General features: G+C 44.4%; 2 protein-coding genes across 13 annotated transcripts in view; both read right to left on the bottom strand.

The window, feature by feature from the left end:
* Nucleotides 1–1189, bottom strand: part of NME9 (NME/NM23 family member 9) — a 54233-nt gene extending 53044 nt beyond the window's left edge. Inside the window, exon 1 of one of the 2 annotated variants that reach the window (XM_039487119.1) lies at nucleotides 1140–1189. The gene's annotated coding sequence lies outside the window, so the exon portion shown is untranslated. Of the gene's footprint in view, nucleotides 1–872; nucleotides 922–1139 lie in introns of those variants that run through there. The other variant, XM_039487117.1, reaches the window with a different exon arrangement.
* A 3473-nt stretch (nucleotides 1190–4662) lies between these two features.
* Nucleotides 4663–14827, bottom strand: part of ARMC8 (armadillo repeat containing 8) — a 217143-nt gene continuing 206978 nt past the window's right edge. For all 11 annotated transcript variants that reach the window (XM_039486875.1, XM_039486874.1, XM_039486879.1 and 8 more), the window contains 3 exons: nucleotides 11073–11145; nucleotides 8579–8672; nucleotides 4663–7388 (listed from right to left, as the gene is read on the bottom strand). In XM_039486875.1, coding sequence (XP_039342809.1) covers nucleotides 7355–7388; nucleotides 8579–8672; nucleotides 11073–11145 — 201 coding nt within the window. In that variant the 3' untranslated portion in view covers nucleotides 4663–7354. The remainder of the gene's footprint in view (nucleotides 7389–8578; nucleotides 8673–11072; nucleotides 11146–14827) is intronic.

Below are 14827 nucleotides of genomic sequence, written 5' to 3'. Positions count from 1 at the left end.
CGGAAGGGCCCCCCCCCCTGCCGCCGAATTACCGCCGAAGACCCGGCTGCACTCCGGCGGCGGGTCCCACTTCGGCTGTAATTCGGCGGTGGGGGGGGGCCTTCTATCCTGGAGAGGAAGGACCCCCCGCCAGCGAAGACCAGGAGCGAAGAAGCTCCGGGGGCCTGGGCCCCGCGAGAGTTTTCCGGGCCCCCAAGAGCGAGTGAAGGACCCCACTCCAGGGGCCCCGAAAAACTCTCGTGGGGGCCCCTGCTGGGCCTGGGGCAAATTGCCCCACTTGCCCCCCCCCCCCCCAGGCGGCCCTGGCAGGGATACCTGGAGGTGGCCTCTAGGGGATGTGAGGCGGGCTCTAGGGGGTTGGGGGCAGGTTACCAGGAGTTTCTAACTTCTAGGTGGCAGGGGATATCTGGGGTTGGGGGCTCTAGGGAGTGAGTTACCAGGGGAGTCGGCGGGGGTACCTCGGGTTGGGGGGCTCCAGGGGGCAGGGTGGCCGGGTTTCCAGGGGACGGGGTAGGGGGCGGGACTGAGCCAGGGATACCGGGGAAGGAAGCTCTAGGGATGGGAGGACCGGGTTAACAGAGGACTCTAGGGGCGGGGGACCGGGTTACGAGGGGACGGGGGTACCTGGGGCTCTAGTGGTCGGGGACCGGGTTACCAGGGGACGGGGGGTGCCGAGCCAAGGATACTGGGGAGGGGGGGCTTTAGGGGCGGGGCAGGCGGGTTACTAGGGGGTGAGGTACCTGAGGGGGGGGGGCGTGGGCCGAGCCGGGATACTCGAGGGGAGCTCTAGGGGCGGCCCTACCCCAGGTCCACGGAGCCGAACAAGGGACCCCGCTCCCGCCCCCTCCCTCTCCCCCTTCCCCCGCCGGTACCTGCGGTAGCACAATCCTCGGAGCTTCTGACACCGCGTTTCCCGGCAACGGTCTCCCCGGTGACCGAACCAATGCACAAGTGACTCAGGAGACCCGCCCCTTCCCACAGCCCGTCCCACTCCATGTCCCACCCCCACCAACTTCTACATAACCCCCCGTAACACCCCCCCACGCCCCATACACCCCACCCCCAATCTCGCCTACATAACCCCAATCCCACATGCCTCCTGCCCCATACACCCCAATACCCCATACATCCCCACACACCACTGTGTCCAGCTGGGGCCTGTCAGATGTGGTCCCTTTTGGCTTTGGAATCCAAGAATTCTGTTGGGCACTGAGCCTCTGCCAGCCAGTGCTGCAATCTGCAGATCCATGGGAACTACTTGGAGGAGACTTTGGGACCTAAAAGGGCCAGGAAAATGTCCTGTAACCATATAAGCCAGTCCAAGCGGTCTAAGGCAACCTGGTTTTAATGCCAGTGGGAGGAGAGTGGCCATTTTTAAAAGGGCGGGGGGGAGAACCAACAAGAAACCTATCTATTCCCAACATCACAAGCAACCTGAGAGAGAGGAAGTCTGTTATATTCATGTTCTTGGGTCCTATGTTGGCACTAACACCTACATCATCAGCAGTCCATAAGACTAGAAGTGGGATTTGGGTGATGGTGTCACTTGTCCACTGTGATTTGAACTGAGATACCCAAACTCAGTTCTAGACTGAATCAGACACAGAGAGTTATTTATTCAGTGAAATCAGCATATGTGCGCAAATTGACCACAGGCAGTTTATGATGGAATGGCAATGGAATTCATAGCCACAAGGTGTCACTGAGACCAAGAGCTTAGCAGGATAAAAAAAGCATTTAAAATGTACATGGATTAGGAGACCATCCAGATTTACAATTGTAAGCATTAAAAAACAGGCATGAGTTTTGGAAAAGGGCTAAACCACCGCCTCCATCTGCAGAGGGATAGGAAGGAAATTCCCCTATGAACAGATTAGCCATAATTGCCCAGTTCATGCCCAGTTTCTTGCACTTTTCTTTAAAGGAGTTAGTCCTGCACTGTTAGAAGTAGGGTGCTGGACTACAGAGGCCCCGGGTCTGATGTAATCTGGCAAGTCATATGTGCCTATGTTTTCTCTGAATTTGTTATTCATAGCATTTCTGCAAATTGGTAATTCCGGAGCAACTTACTGTGACTATTCAGTATTTACTATGTCTTTGCTAGACACTAGACCAGGGAGGGCAAACTTTTTGGCCCTAGGGCCATATGGGGTACAGAAATTGCATGGAGGGCCGGGTAGGGAAGGCTGGGGGAGGCTATACCTCCCCAAACAGCAAGGCATGGCCTGGCCCCTGCCCCCTAGAACCTCAGCCCCCTCTGCTCCCCACCCCTGACTGCCCCCCAGGACTCCTGCATCCTATCCAATTCCCCCTGCTCTCTGTCCCCGACCATCCCTCCGGGACGCCCGTCCCCTATCCAATCCCCCCTGCTCTCTAGCTCCTGATCATCCCTCTGGGACGCCTGTCCCCGATCCAATCCCCCCTGCTCCCCATCCTCTGACCACCTCCGCCCCATCCAATCTCCCCTGCTCCCCACCCGACTGCCACCCTAGAGTCCCCCTGCCCCCTATCCAACCCTCCCTGCTCTCCTCGCCCCATGTTACCTGTGGGGTGGGGGAAACGGGGGCTCAGTCCTTTCCCTGTGCGTTTCCCCTGCTCGTTTGGTTGCTCTCCCTGGCAGTTGGGCAAGGCTCACTCCCTGTCTGGGCTTGGCTACTGGGGAAAGGGGGCAAGCATGCTGGGTGTGGAGGGGGACCCAGGCTTGCTCTGCCCATGCCGGGCAGCAGGGCCCAGGCCCCTTGACCACCTCCCCGCCTGGCTGGAGCTGCAGCCATACTGCCCAGGCGCTGGGGGAACTGTGACTGCAAGGGAGGCAGAGGAGCAGAAGGGGAGGGGACAGGGGCTAGCCTCCACCCTGCTCACTGTGCTGCCAGGGAGTTGGGCTGGCTCCTCTACAAGCCTGTCCTGACCCCACTCCCTGGCAGGAGCTTGGGGGCCAGAGGGAAGGGTCCTGTGGGCCAAATGTGGTCCACAAGCCATAGTTTGCCCCCCCTCTGCACTAGACACTGGATTTATAGCTTATTACAACAATCTGTAACCCCCTAACCCCCGTTTTTGTCCTATGACTAGGGGTATTAATGGGCCACTTAACCTTATATAGTCCCTTACAATATGTGCTAACTGCTTATGCTAAATTATCTGTTTGATTTTTTATTTACCTGTGACACTGAGTACTTTTCACAGACCGAAGAGCTCTGTGTAGCTCGAAAGCTTATCTAGCTCAGCAACGGAAGTTGGTCCAATAAAAGATATTACCTCACCCACAATGTTCCCTCTAATTTTTCCCATTCATGTGCAGAATGAATTTTGTTATGTGCACCAATACGGAGGTGATGTGGGAGCGTGGGGCCAAGAGGTTCGGAGTGTGAGGTGGGGCTCAGGGCTGGGGCAGAGGTTGGTGTGTGTGCGTGTGAGGGTGAGGACTCTGGCTGGAGTGTGGGCTCTGGGGTGCAGCTGGGGATGAGGGGTTTGGGGTACGGGAAGGGGCTCAGGGCTAAAGGTTGGTGTGCAGGGGGGTGAGGGCTCTGGAGTGTGGTTGAGGGGTTTAGGATTCAGGCTGCCCAGGGCTGCAACAGGGAGAGAGGACTCTCCCCCATCAGCTCTGGGGCTGGGGAAAGGTGTCTGGCCCTGCAGCTGTGTGTGGGGGACATCTGGTCCCACCGCACCACAGCCCCGGGGTTGGGAGGGAGAGAGGTGTCTGGCCCTGCCACACCACAGCCCTGGGGCTTTGGGAATTGCCGCAGCCCTGCACACCCCAAGCTGCCCCATCAACACCCCCAACGCCCGAGTGCAGTGTGCATGCCTGCACGGCCCTTTGTAGCTTTCTGCACAGCCGTGCACCTGCGAGAGAACTTAGCTCACCCACCTTGTCTCTCTAATATCCTGGGACTGACATGGCTACAACACTGCATACTGTATTTATAACGTATGGCATGTTGGTTAACTTTGATTGGACAGATGTGTCACACTATGCTGTTTCTGTTCCCTGACAGGTAAAGTGTAACAATCAGATTTGGATACAAACACAACTTAAAAGTTAAAAATTTGATTTCTGCAAATATTCTCTAATATATGTTTAAAATTCATGGTGATTTATGAACAATCCTGCTCATGAATGTGTTTGCAAGGACCCCACTTCTACACCTCCACCATGTGTCTCAATACCTGTTCCACACTAAGTTCAGTGGCACTTCACACAGGTGCAATGACCAGCTAGGTGGATGGAGCTGAAAGATCAGGACATAAAATATTTGCGGAAAACAGAAAAGGGCCACAAATCAAACAAAACAATTTCCATGATTTACTGAGTTGCTCACCCGACTTAATTCATTATTATCATATAAATACATGATTGGAATCAGGGATGACTGTGAAGGGGGAGACCCAGAAGAAAGAGGGTGATGCAGTATTAAAGGCAGAAGAAAAACCATGATGGAACAAATCTTGCTGGTCTTACTCTTGCAAGGAATCCCTTGTCTTATTGGGACGCCTTACCTGAGTAAAGCCAGTAGGGTTTGGCTAATTTGTACAGGATTATTTTCTGTTGTCCTCTCTCTGTTGTATAAATCTCCAAGTAAAATCTGAAAGTTTGTAGAGCAAAAAACATTGAGTTTAAATACATATTTTCTTCATAAAGTTCAATAGAAGCAAAGTATTCTGGTAAAGTACTTTTTATTTATTTACAGTATTTATGTTTTCTATTTGTACATACCTACAGCAACATCAAAAATTATTCACAAAGCTTAACTGAATGTAAAAATGTTATTTCATTGGACATTTGACCTATCAGCTTGATATTATGGAAAATGTTGACTTTTTCCCCCATGCAGTATCCAGATTGTCTGAGCATCATTTTTAAGTTTTCTGGTACATTTAGGGCCACATTTAAAAAAAAAAGTCTCTAAACATGCACACCTAAATTTGCACACTTTTGTGTACAATTTTAGTCATCCAAGTTTTTGAACACAAACTCAGATTTGCAGATGTGAGTAGAGGGGCATGCAAAAACTTGAGCATATGAAAATGTGCGCACAAAATATCAGGAGTGTAAATTTAGAGTTCAAGCTCAGGCTATTTTGAAAATTTAGCCCCCACGTGTATATAAAGTTTAACCAAGGAAGTGTTTTCTCAGTGCTACCAAAACTATGGTTCATTTTACTTTTTAAATAAGGCTTTTATTTCTGAGATACTAGATATTTATCAGGTTCTCACATATTCATACTTGCCTCTCTGTGCAGACCCATTACCAAAGACTTTTAGCAATAATAAGAAATGGCCACTCACTTATTGCCATGTCCACATTGGAAAAAATGTTAGGTGCTCACTTTTATATGATTTTCAGAGTGGGAAAACAATTACATTAAACTTATGTAAAATTGTATTTTCCTTTGCAACCAAATGGTAACAGTGCTACAATACATAACATTCAAACTCTGGGCCAAACTGTGATCACCTTTTGCTCACACAAATAGTTTCCATTAGATTAATAGGACCACTCACAAAAGTAAGGCCATTATAATCTGACACTGCTTAGAAATAAGGATAAAGGTTTGAGATTACATTTTTGAAAACTGGTTAGTCAAGTTACAGTCCTGTCCTTTCGACCTGAAGCTCAAACTGCAAAAGGAGATTTTTAAGGTAGAGTTGAATTCTTCAGTTTGCCCTTTAGTGCTAAGTAGACATAGCGTGTGGGGATTTTGACTCTATTAACGCCATTCCCTAAACTGAAAACCAGGAAGCAGATGGTAAATGTACTGCAGGAGGAAAGTAGTAGCCCTGAATTGCAGTCTGGGAGAGCTTATTGCTGCACTCACTTCTTTCTACACACATTTAACTCCTGAAGCTGAATTCAGTAATAATGTAGGGTCTGATTTTCAGCATAATCTTAAATGGTTTTCCCTTTCCCTGCCCACAATTGAGTGGATATAAATTCTTGCAGACACAATATTTCACCACAATTTAATTAGTCATAATTTCAGCTTTTTAGTAGTCCAAGTATCTGACTGCAATGAGGAAGGTAAATGCTGTTTCTACAAATAACTAAAGCCACAATTTTAGGTGCCCACAAATTGTAGGCACACAGGCAAAGGCCAGGTTTTGATAACCTGATCCTTTAAATGCAGTAAAATCTGGGCTATTATCCATGTATATGAATTCCTGGATATGTCTGTATATATATTGCTATTACTATAGCAATGTCACTGGGAGATAATTTTCTAATAATGTGTCCATTCTCCTGTAATCTAACCTATTAAGATAATATTATGGAGAAATATTTTATATAGCAGTGAACTGAATCTGGAGGTACAGGTATGACCAAACAAGTCCCTTAAGCCACAACTTGCCAGGCCCTCTTGGTATCTTGAAAGTACAAGTCTTGCAACGTGCTGCTACCCGTTTGACGTATCTTGGTGTCATAGTCAGCTGGAGTTCTTTATCACTGAGACAAGCCAATCTTTCAGCAATAATCTCAGCAAGATCTTGGATTTCATAGCAATAGGCTCATTCCCCCAAGCCAGTGCTGATATTACATCCACCTATTTCTTTTTGGCAGAAGGTCAACACAACACTTATACAATTGGTGAGAGTGAGAGTCCACCCTTGTCTTCTAAAAATTTAAAAACCCCAAACAATCCTTTTGACCCATTCTGCTGAGCTGAAAATGACATCAGTACCTGTTGATTGTGGGGCAGTAAAATGCTATCTCTTAGATTTTTTCATAGCACAAAATGTGCTGGCTGTTATTTGAGTCTACTGTATTCCTCAATTTCTTTCTTCAAAAAGGAATATAAGTTAAGCTTAGGTTCAGAAATGCATATGTTTTACTTAAAAACATTCATCTGTTCAAAATTCAAAATAAACTTTATGGGATACAGTGTGTTTTTTTTAAATAACATTTCATTCAAACTGTATATAATTAATTATTCATACAGCAAACAATGGTTAACCCTTGAAAATGTATAGAAAAAGATTTTCACACAAAAAAGGAAAACAAAATTCTGAGGTATCACACTCACACATACACCCAAACACACACGCAGGCTGCAGCAAAAGCAGAAAATTGTAGGCCCAAAAGAAAATGATGATTGATTGTTCTATTAGAGAGTCCAGGTAGCTCAAGAAAAAACACAAAAACAACCCCCCCCCACAATAGTCCTCTGAGTAAAGAACTACCTCAAGAAAGTTCAAGTGCATTGGAGACCTGATCACCTAAACTGTTTCTGCAAAGCAGCTCCCTGCACCTGAGAGAAATGCAGCCCAAGGTGACTTGTGCAAATATAAGGAATCAGTTGAGGCTATTTCCTTTTAGTCCTTAAACACACGAGGGGTGTCCAATTATTCACTCAGTCTTTGATCATGCAAGATACTGCTGGAGTGCTGTCTTCGCCCTGAAATCACAAATATTACATTAACCATTGAATCTGGACTTCAAAAAACAAAGAGATTCATGGTTAACATTTATCCCATATGACATTCTGTGCACAAGGCTAGTGTGTGAGGGAGGAACTGTTAGTGTGGCAATAAAAGGCTAAACTATTAATACGATAAGATGGCAAAGCCTGAGGTTTCTCAGCAAAAGTAGAGCCTAATGCCATTTGTGCTGTTTTCTTCATCTAGGAGGAAAACTCTTTTATGCTACATGAGCAATGAGTAGTGCCAAACACTCATTAAACCAGATCTAATCCACTGGTCTGGATTGCACCCCAGAATGTGACAACATGGAAGGAGTGCATAAGCCCTCTTTGCTCCAGGATTGCACTAGTAGCTCATACTGAGTTGTCTGTCCACTCTCACTCATAGATCCTTTTCAGAATCATTATTTTCCAGGATAAAATGCCTCATTCTGTAGGTTTGGGCTGCATTCCTTGTTCCTAGATGTATAACTTTAAACTTGGCTGTATTTAAATGGTCCCTTGAAATATGTAACTACTTATGCTACACAAACTGTTCCACCTTGTGTTTAGCTGTGACACTTTGAGTACATTTCCCAGGCCTGAAGAAGAGCTCTGTGTAAGGTTTAAAGCTTGTCTCACCCAACAGAAGTTCGTCCAATAAAATATATTACCTCGCCCACTATGTCTCTCTAATATCCTGGACTGACATGGCTACAACACTGCATACTACTAAAGTTACACATTAAATCTGCAAGACTGGATACATTATATTCAAGATTAAAAAAAATTAGCTGAGGATCCTGAAACCACCTTAATTCTTAGTAAAACATGGAATACTGGAAAAGTGCTAATGTCGTGTCAATGTGTACTGCTGTTTTTGAGGAGGGAGATAATGTATGAGTGGATAACCTTCTTGGTGTCTGTCTTGCCTTAGGACTTGTCATAAATCCTACTTAGCAAGCATTCTTCAAATAAGATGAATATCATATTTTATTCATATGTGGCAGGACTCATCAATGTAAAGGAAAAGTCAGACACAAATGTACAAAAAGGCCTGTCTTCTGCATGCAGCACTGTCTTGTGTATTTCTCTGTAATCCAAATGCTTTCAAAACAAGATGTAATTTTTTTTAAAAAGCACAGAATTCCCTCTGATCTCTATTTTGGGGGTTCTTTTATACTTACTTGTCACAAAGATTTGGATCTGATGACTGACTCAGTTTGTGTAGAATATCTACTATTCCGATATCTCGTAGTTTATCTTGGCGTTCTTGTGAACCTAAAAAAATAAATCACATTATAGGGTATAACATCAAACAAGTGATTTATTAAAAATGATAAAAAAGAATTGGAGACAGGTATGTGCTATGAGGGGATATAATATGTGGATGCAAATAAAATGCTGTGCTAAGAAGTCCTTTAAGTCTACTTAACCTATGGCTGCTCTGTCTCTTCCTTTTGGAAGAAGCTACTACATTTTTTTCCCTTCAATTTTTTCACATGAACAAATGAGAGAAAATTAAACACGCAAGAACCTTAAGAGATTTTATTATAAAGTAAGGAGTTTGACTCTGATTGGCTTCTTCCTTTCCAACTCTGTCTCTGATACTGGGTGTATTTAGCTGAAAACTTGTTACAGAGAAACTTCTAGCACTCAGAGTACAACACAAGCTAATACAGGAAATCAGAATGCTGGAAATACAGCGTGAAGTTTTACATGCTGAAGTGAGATTTGTTCCTGATGCTCCACATTCTCAAATTACTCAGCAGGAGAGTGGGAGATCAAACTACAAAAATAAGTCTCCTTGTTAAGGAACACGACAGCAGATTTAGAGAATGTAACCACCAATCTAAGAGTCATTCTCCCCCAACCCCATCTCCACTCACTCCCCTCCTCCCCACAGCACTGCTCCCATCTCCTGCTCTGCAACTCTGTGGCCTTCCAACTCCTGATTCATAGGATATGTCTGTACTGCAATGTAAGCCCGAGCTTAGACTCAGGCTCAAGCCCAACCCCCCTTCCTGTCTAACACATAATTCTGTCTGATCCGGGCCCAAGCCCAGGACCCTACGGGGTGAAGGGTTTGAGCCCAAGTCCTGCAATGACTTGGGTCCAAATGCCATCATTTTGCAATGTGGAAACAGCTTGGGCCCGGGCCTCCCAGACTCAGGTCCAGAGAGTCCACCAATGCTACTCAACACTTCCATGGGATGGTGTTCTCTGTGATTTTTATCCCAAGACTGGCCAATCAACTCCCAGGCAATGGAAGCCACCCCTCTGGGTAAAGTACAGCTGCTCAGCAAGCAGAGTGAACCTTCTCCTGAGTTTGTAATGGCCACCAACACGTAGAAGTCCTTTGCCAAGTGTGCTGCTATGAGGTCACAGGAACATAGTCTGATTTTGGTTAATCGCTTGTGCAAGGTAAGCAAACAGTTTGACTTCAGCAAGAATTCCAGGAATGACCACAAGTACTGGGAAATAGCAAAGAAGCTGGCAGCACTGGGGATTCGCTTGACTGGTTAACCAGTGGACAGAGCAGATTAAGTGGCTCAAAATGACCACTGTAAGCCAGGCATGAGAACTGCACCTCTGGAAACTCGCTGTCATCCTGTCCCTTTTACAAAGAGCTTGAGTGGGTGCTGGATACTGTGCCAAGCACTGAGCCACAAATGCTTCACGACAGCCTGTTAAGCTTGGATGGTGACCTTCTCACCCCCGAATCCAGTATAGGACTGGAGGGGACCCATTGTGTACCAGATAAGGCTGCTGAAGTGACCAAACTGGGACAGTCCCTGAGGAAGTTTTGCAGCACATTCTAGGTCCCTGCTCAGAGGAGCTATTTGATGCCATCCTGGTAGAGCAGCCTGCCACACAACTGGCAGCAGAAACAAGAGGCAGTAGCCCCTCAGCCTGGTTAGTTTCTGGCTCCATGTTTGTTGTTGTTAATATAGGGATGGGAGGGATTTCCAGTTTATGAACCAATGCAAAATTTATTACAAACTGCAGGAAGAAGCATGTATCCACTAATTGTGGATGTTATTACCATTACTGCACCATATATCATATAATGTATATTCTAAACAATAAAGGAAAACACATAAGGGGTAACCAGTAAATTGTGTCCAAACACTGTTTCTCAATACATTCATCTACTCAAGCAGTACTATACATTCACAGGTTCTTGGCCCCCACTCTCCACTGCATAAGCAGCTATATCATTCACAAGTACAATGCATGGCAATCAATTCTTCCCCCACCCCATTTCATTAAGTGATAATGGCAATACTTCATTTACTGCAAACCCTGTATAATCACATTCAGAAATGCATATTCTCAGTCTTCCATTGGGTCATGCAAGTCCATAATGTGGGTGCACAAAGCATCCCTGATTTGTGTTGCCCTTCAGGAACCATTAAGCGGTGTCACAGCGACCAGCTGGGATCTTAGTGCCTCCCGCAGCCTCCCTATTGTCTATCATAATCACTTGCTGCATCTTGCATCTAGACCTTAAGCTCACTGGGGCATGGACTGTATTCCACTGTGTTTGTATAGGGCATACATAGTCAAGTCTGAGTCCCATTGTACTACCTAACATTTGCCATTCTCTCCCTTGAAAGGATTTTGTTTTGACAATACTTTCTGTCCAAGACAATACATAAAAGTATGAGAGTCTCTTACCTTCTTCTTCATTCCATATGAGATTAGATATGCAAAACATGGCAGCAAGCTGAAGTTTAGCATTCGAATGACTCTGAATATAGAAACAGAATTTTTGAAGTTTCAGAAGCTAAATATCACAAAACTTTGTAGATGTACATTTTCTAACATTCACTTAAGGACTGAGGTAAAAAACATGGGCGATTCCTCAATCACGATCTGCACCAAAGACATTACTGCTATTTAGGGCAGTCAGGTACACTGTTCTTTGAATAGAGAGTTACTTTGTCCTTGATTTCAAAACAGATTCTACCTTCACCATACTGTAGACACTGTTACACTCACTACACTAACCATGAAGCCAAGAGGCTCTTGCTGTTGACACTCTCCCACCTGGCATCAGATCCAGTCCAGTCCAGCCTATAGGTCATCAGGAAGATTGTACCAGTCACACTGCTCCTGAGCATAACTGTGTTCTCCTCAGACTTGCTTTCTATTTCCAGACTCTCACTCTCAGGCAGCTGGGATGAGTCTGTTAACAGCTGGGGTTTCCTCAGGACTGCTGTGTTTCTGTTATGTCTTGAGATACCAGCAAGTTCTTTTCAACATAGTTATACAATATTTGTTTTGATTCTGCCGTGGCCTGTTGTTCAAGAGGCACCAAATGGAAGGACAGCTATGCACAGACTATGTGCCCTCATTCCTATAGCAACTAGCCTGGTCTTTAATAGGTGTTGGTGGAACATTTCTATTTAGATTTCTCTGCTGAACTGGTTGTGTAACAAAGTGTTGGTCCTGGGGCTCAGACACACATCCCTTCACTCTGTTTCAAGGCTCTGTTGCCCCTTTAATGATGAGTTCATGGAGCACATGATGGGGTCATGTGACTGAAGGTTGAGCAGGCCCTTCCATGTGCGAAACCGAGCAGGCTAAGGAGGGTGCAGACACCAAACTTTTTGCGCTGAGCTCCCCATTTGAGTTACAATTTTCTGTTGCACCTCCCAACTCAAACAGGTTTGGAAGGCCACTAAGGTGGTGCTCCCTCCCTGAGCCCTGCTGTGTGGGGCTGGCCCAAACCACCTGGCATTGCTACTCCCCCTCCCCGCTACGTGTCTCACACCCCCCAGTTTGAAAACCTCCAGAAGCTGTTGCTAAATGGAAGGCAGAAATCTGGGGGGAGGGACAAGACCCTGCATGCCCCGCCACATGTCGCCTCTGCTTACCTCAGATGGGGGTATGCGGCAGACTATATTAAAAGTAGCGTAAAAAGTCTGAAAACCATTGAGCTACCCCAAGAGAAGTAGCAAAGGTATGAACTCATCTCTATCTATCCCAATGAGAGGGGTACAGATCAGTGTTAACACCACACAGGCAGGTTAACAAACCAACACTGGAGTCCATGCTCGCCTCAGCTAAAGGACATGCAACGGAGCCAATACTTGAGAGTCTGAACAAGCCTGAATCTGTTGTTCTTCAGGCCATACTGCAAGGCACTCCTTTTCAGGGCTGTTGAAGGCTAGTCTTGCTAGGGGTGACGTGGGGACAGGGTGGATTTGATTTAAATCACTAGTCAGGAAGCCTCTATTTCATCATGGATTTCTACATAAAAATGTATTCTTGTTGGTTATTATAACCTTAATACATATTCTTCACAACTCAGAGAAATGTAGGTTTCATTTTTAGAAGGTACACACTATACATTTTTAAACAGTGATTTATTTTTAAAACTTTTCAGATTAGTTTTACAGCTATATCAGAAAATGAATGATTGTTTGGTTATTTCATTTACCAAAGGTAATTGAAGCAGATATTTATGAAGTCATTGGGAGGTGAACTAAATCCGATTCAACAGGCTGATCATTAATATTTGGAGGATTTTCTTGCCATGCTGTATTCGGAGTAGATCACCACCAGACAGACATTTAAATTGTTTTATTTAACTAAAACAACAATGTTATGTATTCTGGATTTTTTTCTTCAACAGCAAACATCATATTTTAACAAAAGCATTTGGTTAAACATTCAAGTTTTTTAAAATCAGGTTTGTTTTTGTTAAAATTGTTTTTAACTAAAATAGTTAAATGAAAAATTAAAAAAAAATTAAATTGACTATGTCAGCCAGGTCAACATGAGAAACTTAAAATATTGGCTTCTGCAGCTAACTCAGTCGTCTTCACCTTCATTTTCCTGTTTGTTCATAATCTGGAAAAGAAAAACAAGCTTTCCTGCTTTTTCAGGTCCCAAACGATTTTTCAATTTGGAATGAATTAGTCCAAAGGAAGAAAATATTCTTTCTACACCGGCAGAAGAACCTACTGCTGTTAAAAGCAAGATTATCACTTCAACAGTCTCAGAATCCAAGTGCTTAAGTGACTTCCACCAGTTCACTGGTGAGACTTTCTTTAAAACATCAACAACAAACATGTATTTCTTGAATGGCTCACCCTGAGCTCTGAAGTTTATTATAGTTGTCATTATGGAGGGATGATTGCTGGATGTCCATGTCGTAGCCAACTCCTCTTCTTCAGCAGTTAAGGTTTGACCTTGGTACTGAGTATTGAGAATATTTGCAAGAAAATGAGCTGGAGATAGTGCTTGTCCCATTCATTTTTTTAATGCTTGTAATTTAATTCTGTCATTGCATATTTCTCTTTTTAAGATCTCACTCAGTTCCTTCCAAATTTCAAGTGTCAGCAATAAAACAGCTATTTCCCCTGCATTTTGTTCAAGGCTACAGAAATAGACTTCAGGGTACTCAGCATGTGTTCAACATTTCTCTTAAGCCCAATGTTGAGAACTTTGGCTGCGACAGTGCCATCTATTTTTTCACAGTTTTGTTCACAAACTGTCATCAGATTAGGCCAGTTCTTGATATAGTGCTCAAAACAGTCACCTAGTGAGTTCCATCGCACGTCTTGTGGCAGAGTTAGCTTGGTTCCTCTCACTTTTTTCAAAGCAGCTGCTGCAAAGTGGTTGTTACGGAAGTATTTTGCAATTTCAACAACATCAGCCTTTATTTCTGAAACACTGAAGTCTTTGGCTAGGAGGTGCATCAAATGAGCACTGCAACTGTATGTTATTGGCTTGCCACTCTCTTCACTCTCTTCTAAATTTCTTCTCATTTTGGATACATTTGCAGCATTGTCTGTGACGAAGCTACATATTAGACATTTGAATTTTTGTTCAGTTTGTTATAGCTTTTATTACTACTACTTCTAAGTATTCTGCTGTTGTGTGCATTTCCTGATATATCAATTGTTTCTGTAAGGAAGACATTCCCTTCTGTTGTCACACAAGCACGTACAACAGGATCACTGTGGACACTGCTCCACCCATCAAGACTCAGGTTAACAATTTCACCCTCTAGACCTTTTGCACACTGCTCAATTTCTCTTTCATACACTGTATCCAGGAATTGGCCTGCAACATCTGCTCTGTTGGATGGACTGTATCCTGGTCTTAATGACTGGACCATGTTAATGAAGTGTGGGTTCTCAGTCATATGAAAAGGAGAGTTTGTTGCATAAGCAAACTGGGCAATTTTTTCATCTATTAACTCTTTTTGTAATCTGCTTGTTCTTATCATGAACTTATCTATGGTTGTTTCTGGATGATGGAGATTTTTTTTTTCCTTTTTGCTACAGGTGATATACTGTGGCTGTGTAACATACATGATGTGACTGAAACACTATCATTGGCAGATAAAACTGAAACTATAGAAAATGATGGTGATCTTGATGGTGGATAGTTTTCAGAATCCTGTGTGTTGAGGATGG

The sequence above is a fragment of the Mauremys reevesii genome, linkage group 9, assembly GCF_016161935.1.
Source record: "Mauremys reevesii isolate NIE-2019 linkage group 9, ASM1616193v1, whole genome shotgun sequence".
NCBI lineage: Eukaryota > Metazoa > Chordata > Testudines > Geoemydidae > Mauremys > Mauremys reevesii.
The sequence above is the reverse complement of the archived record's forward strand: the minus strand, read 5'-3'. Positions and strand labels throughout refer to the sequence as shown.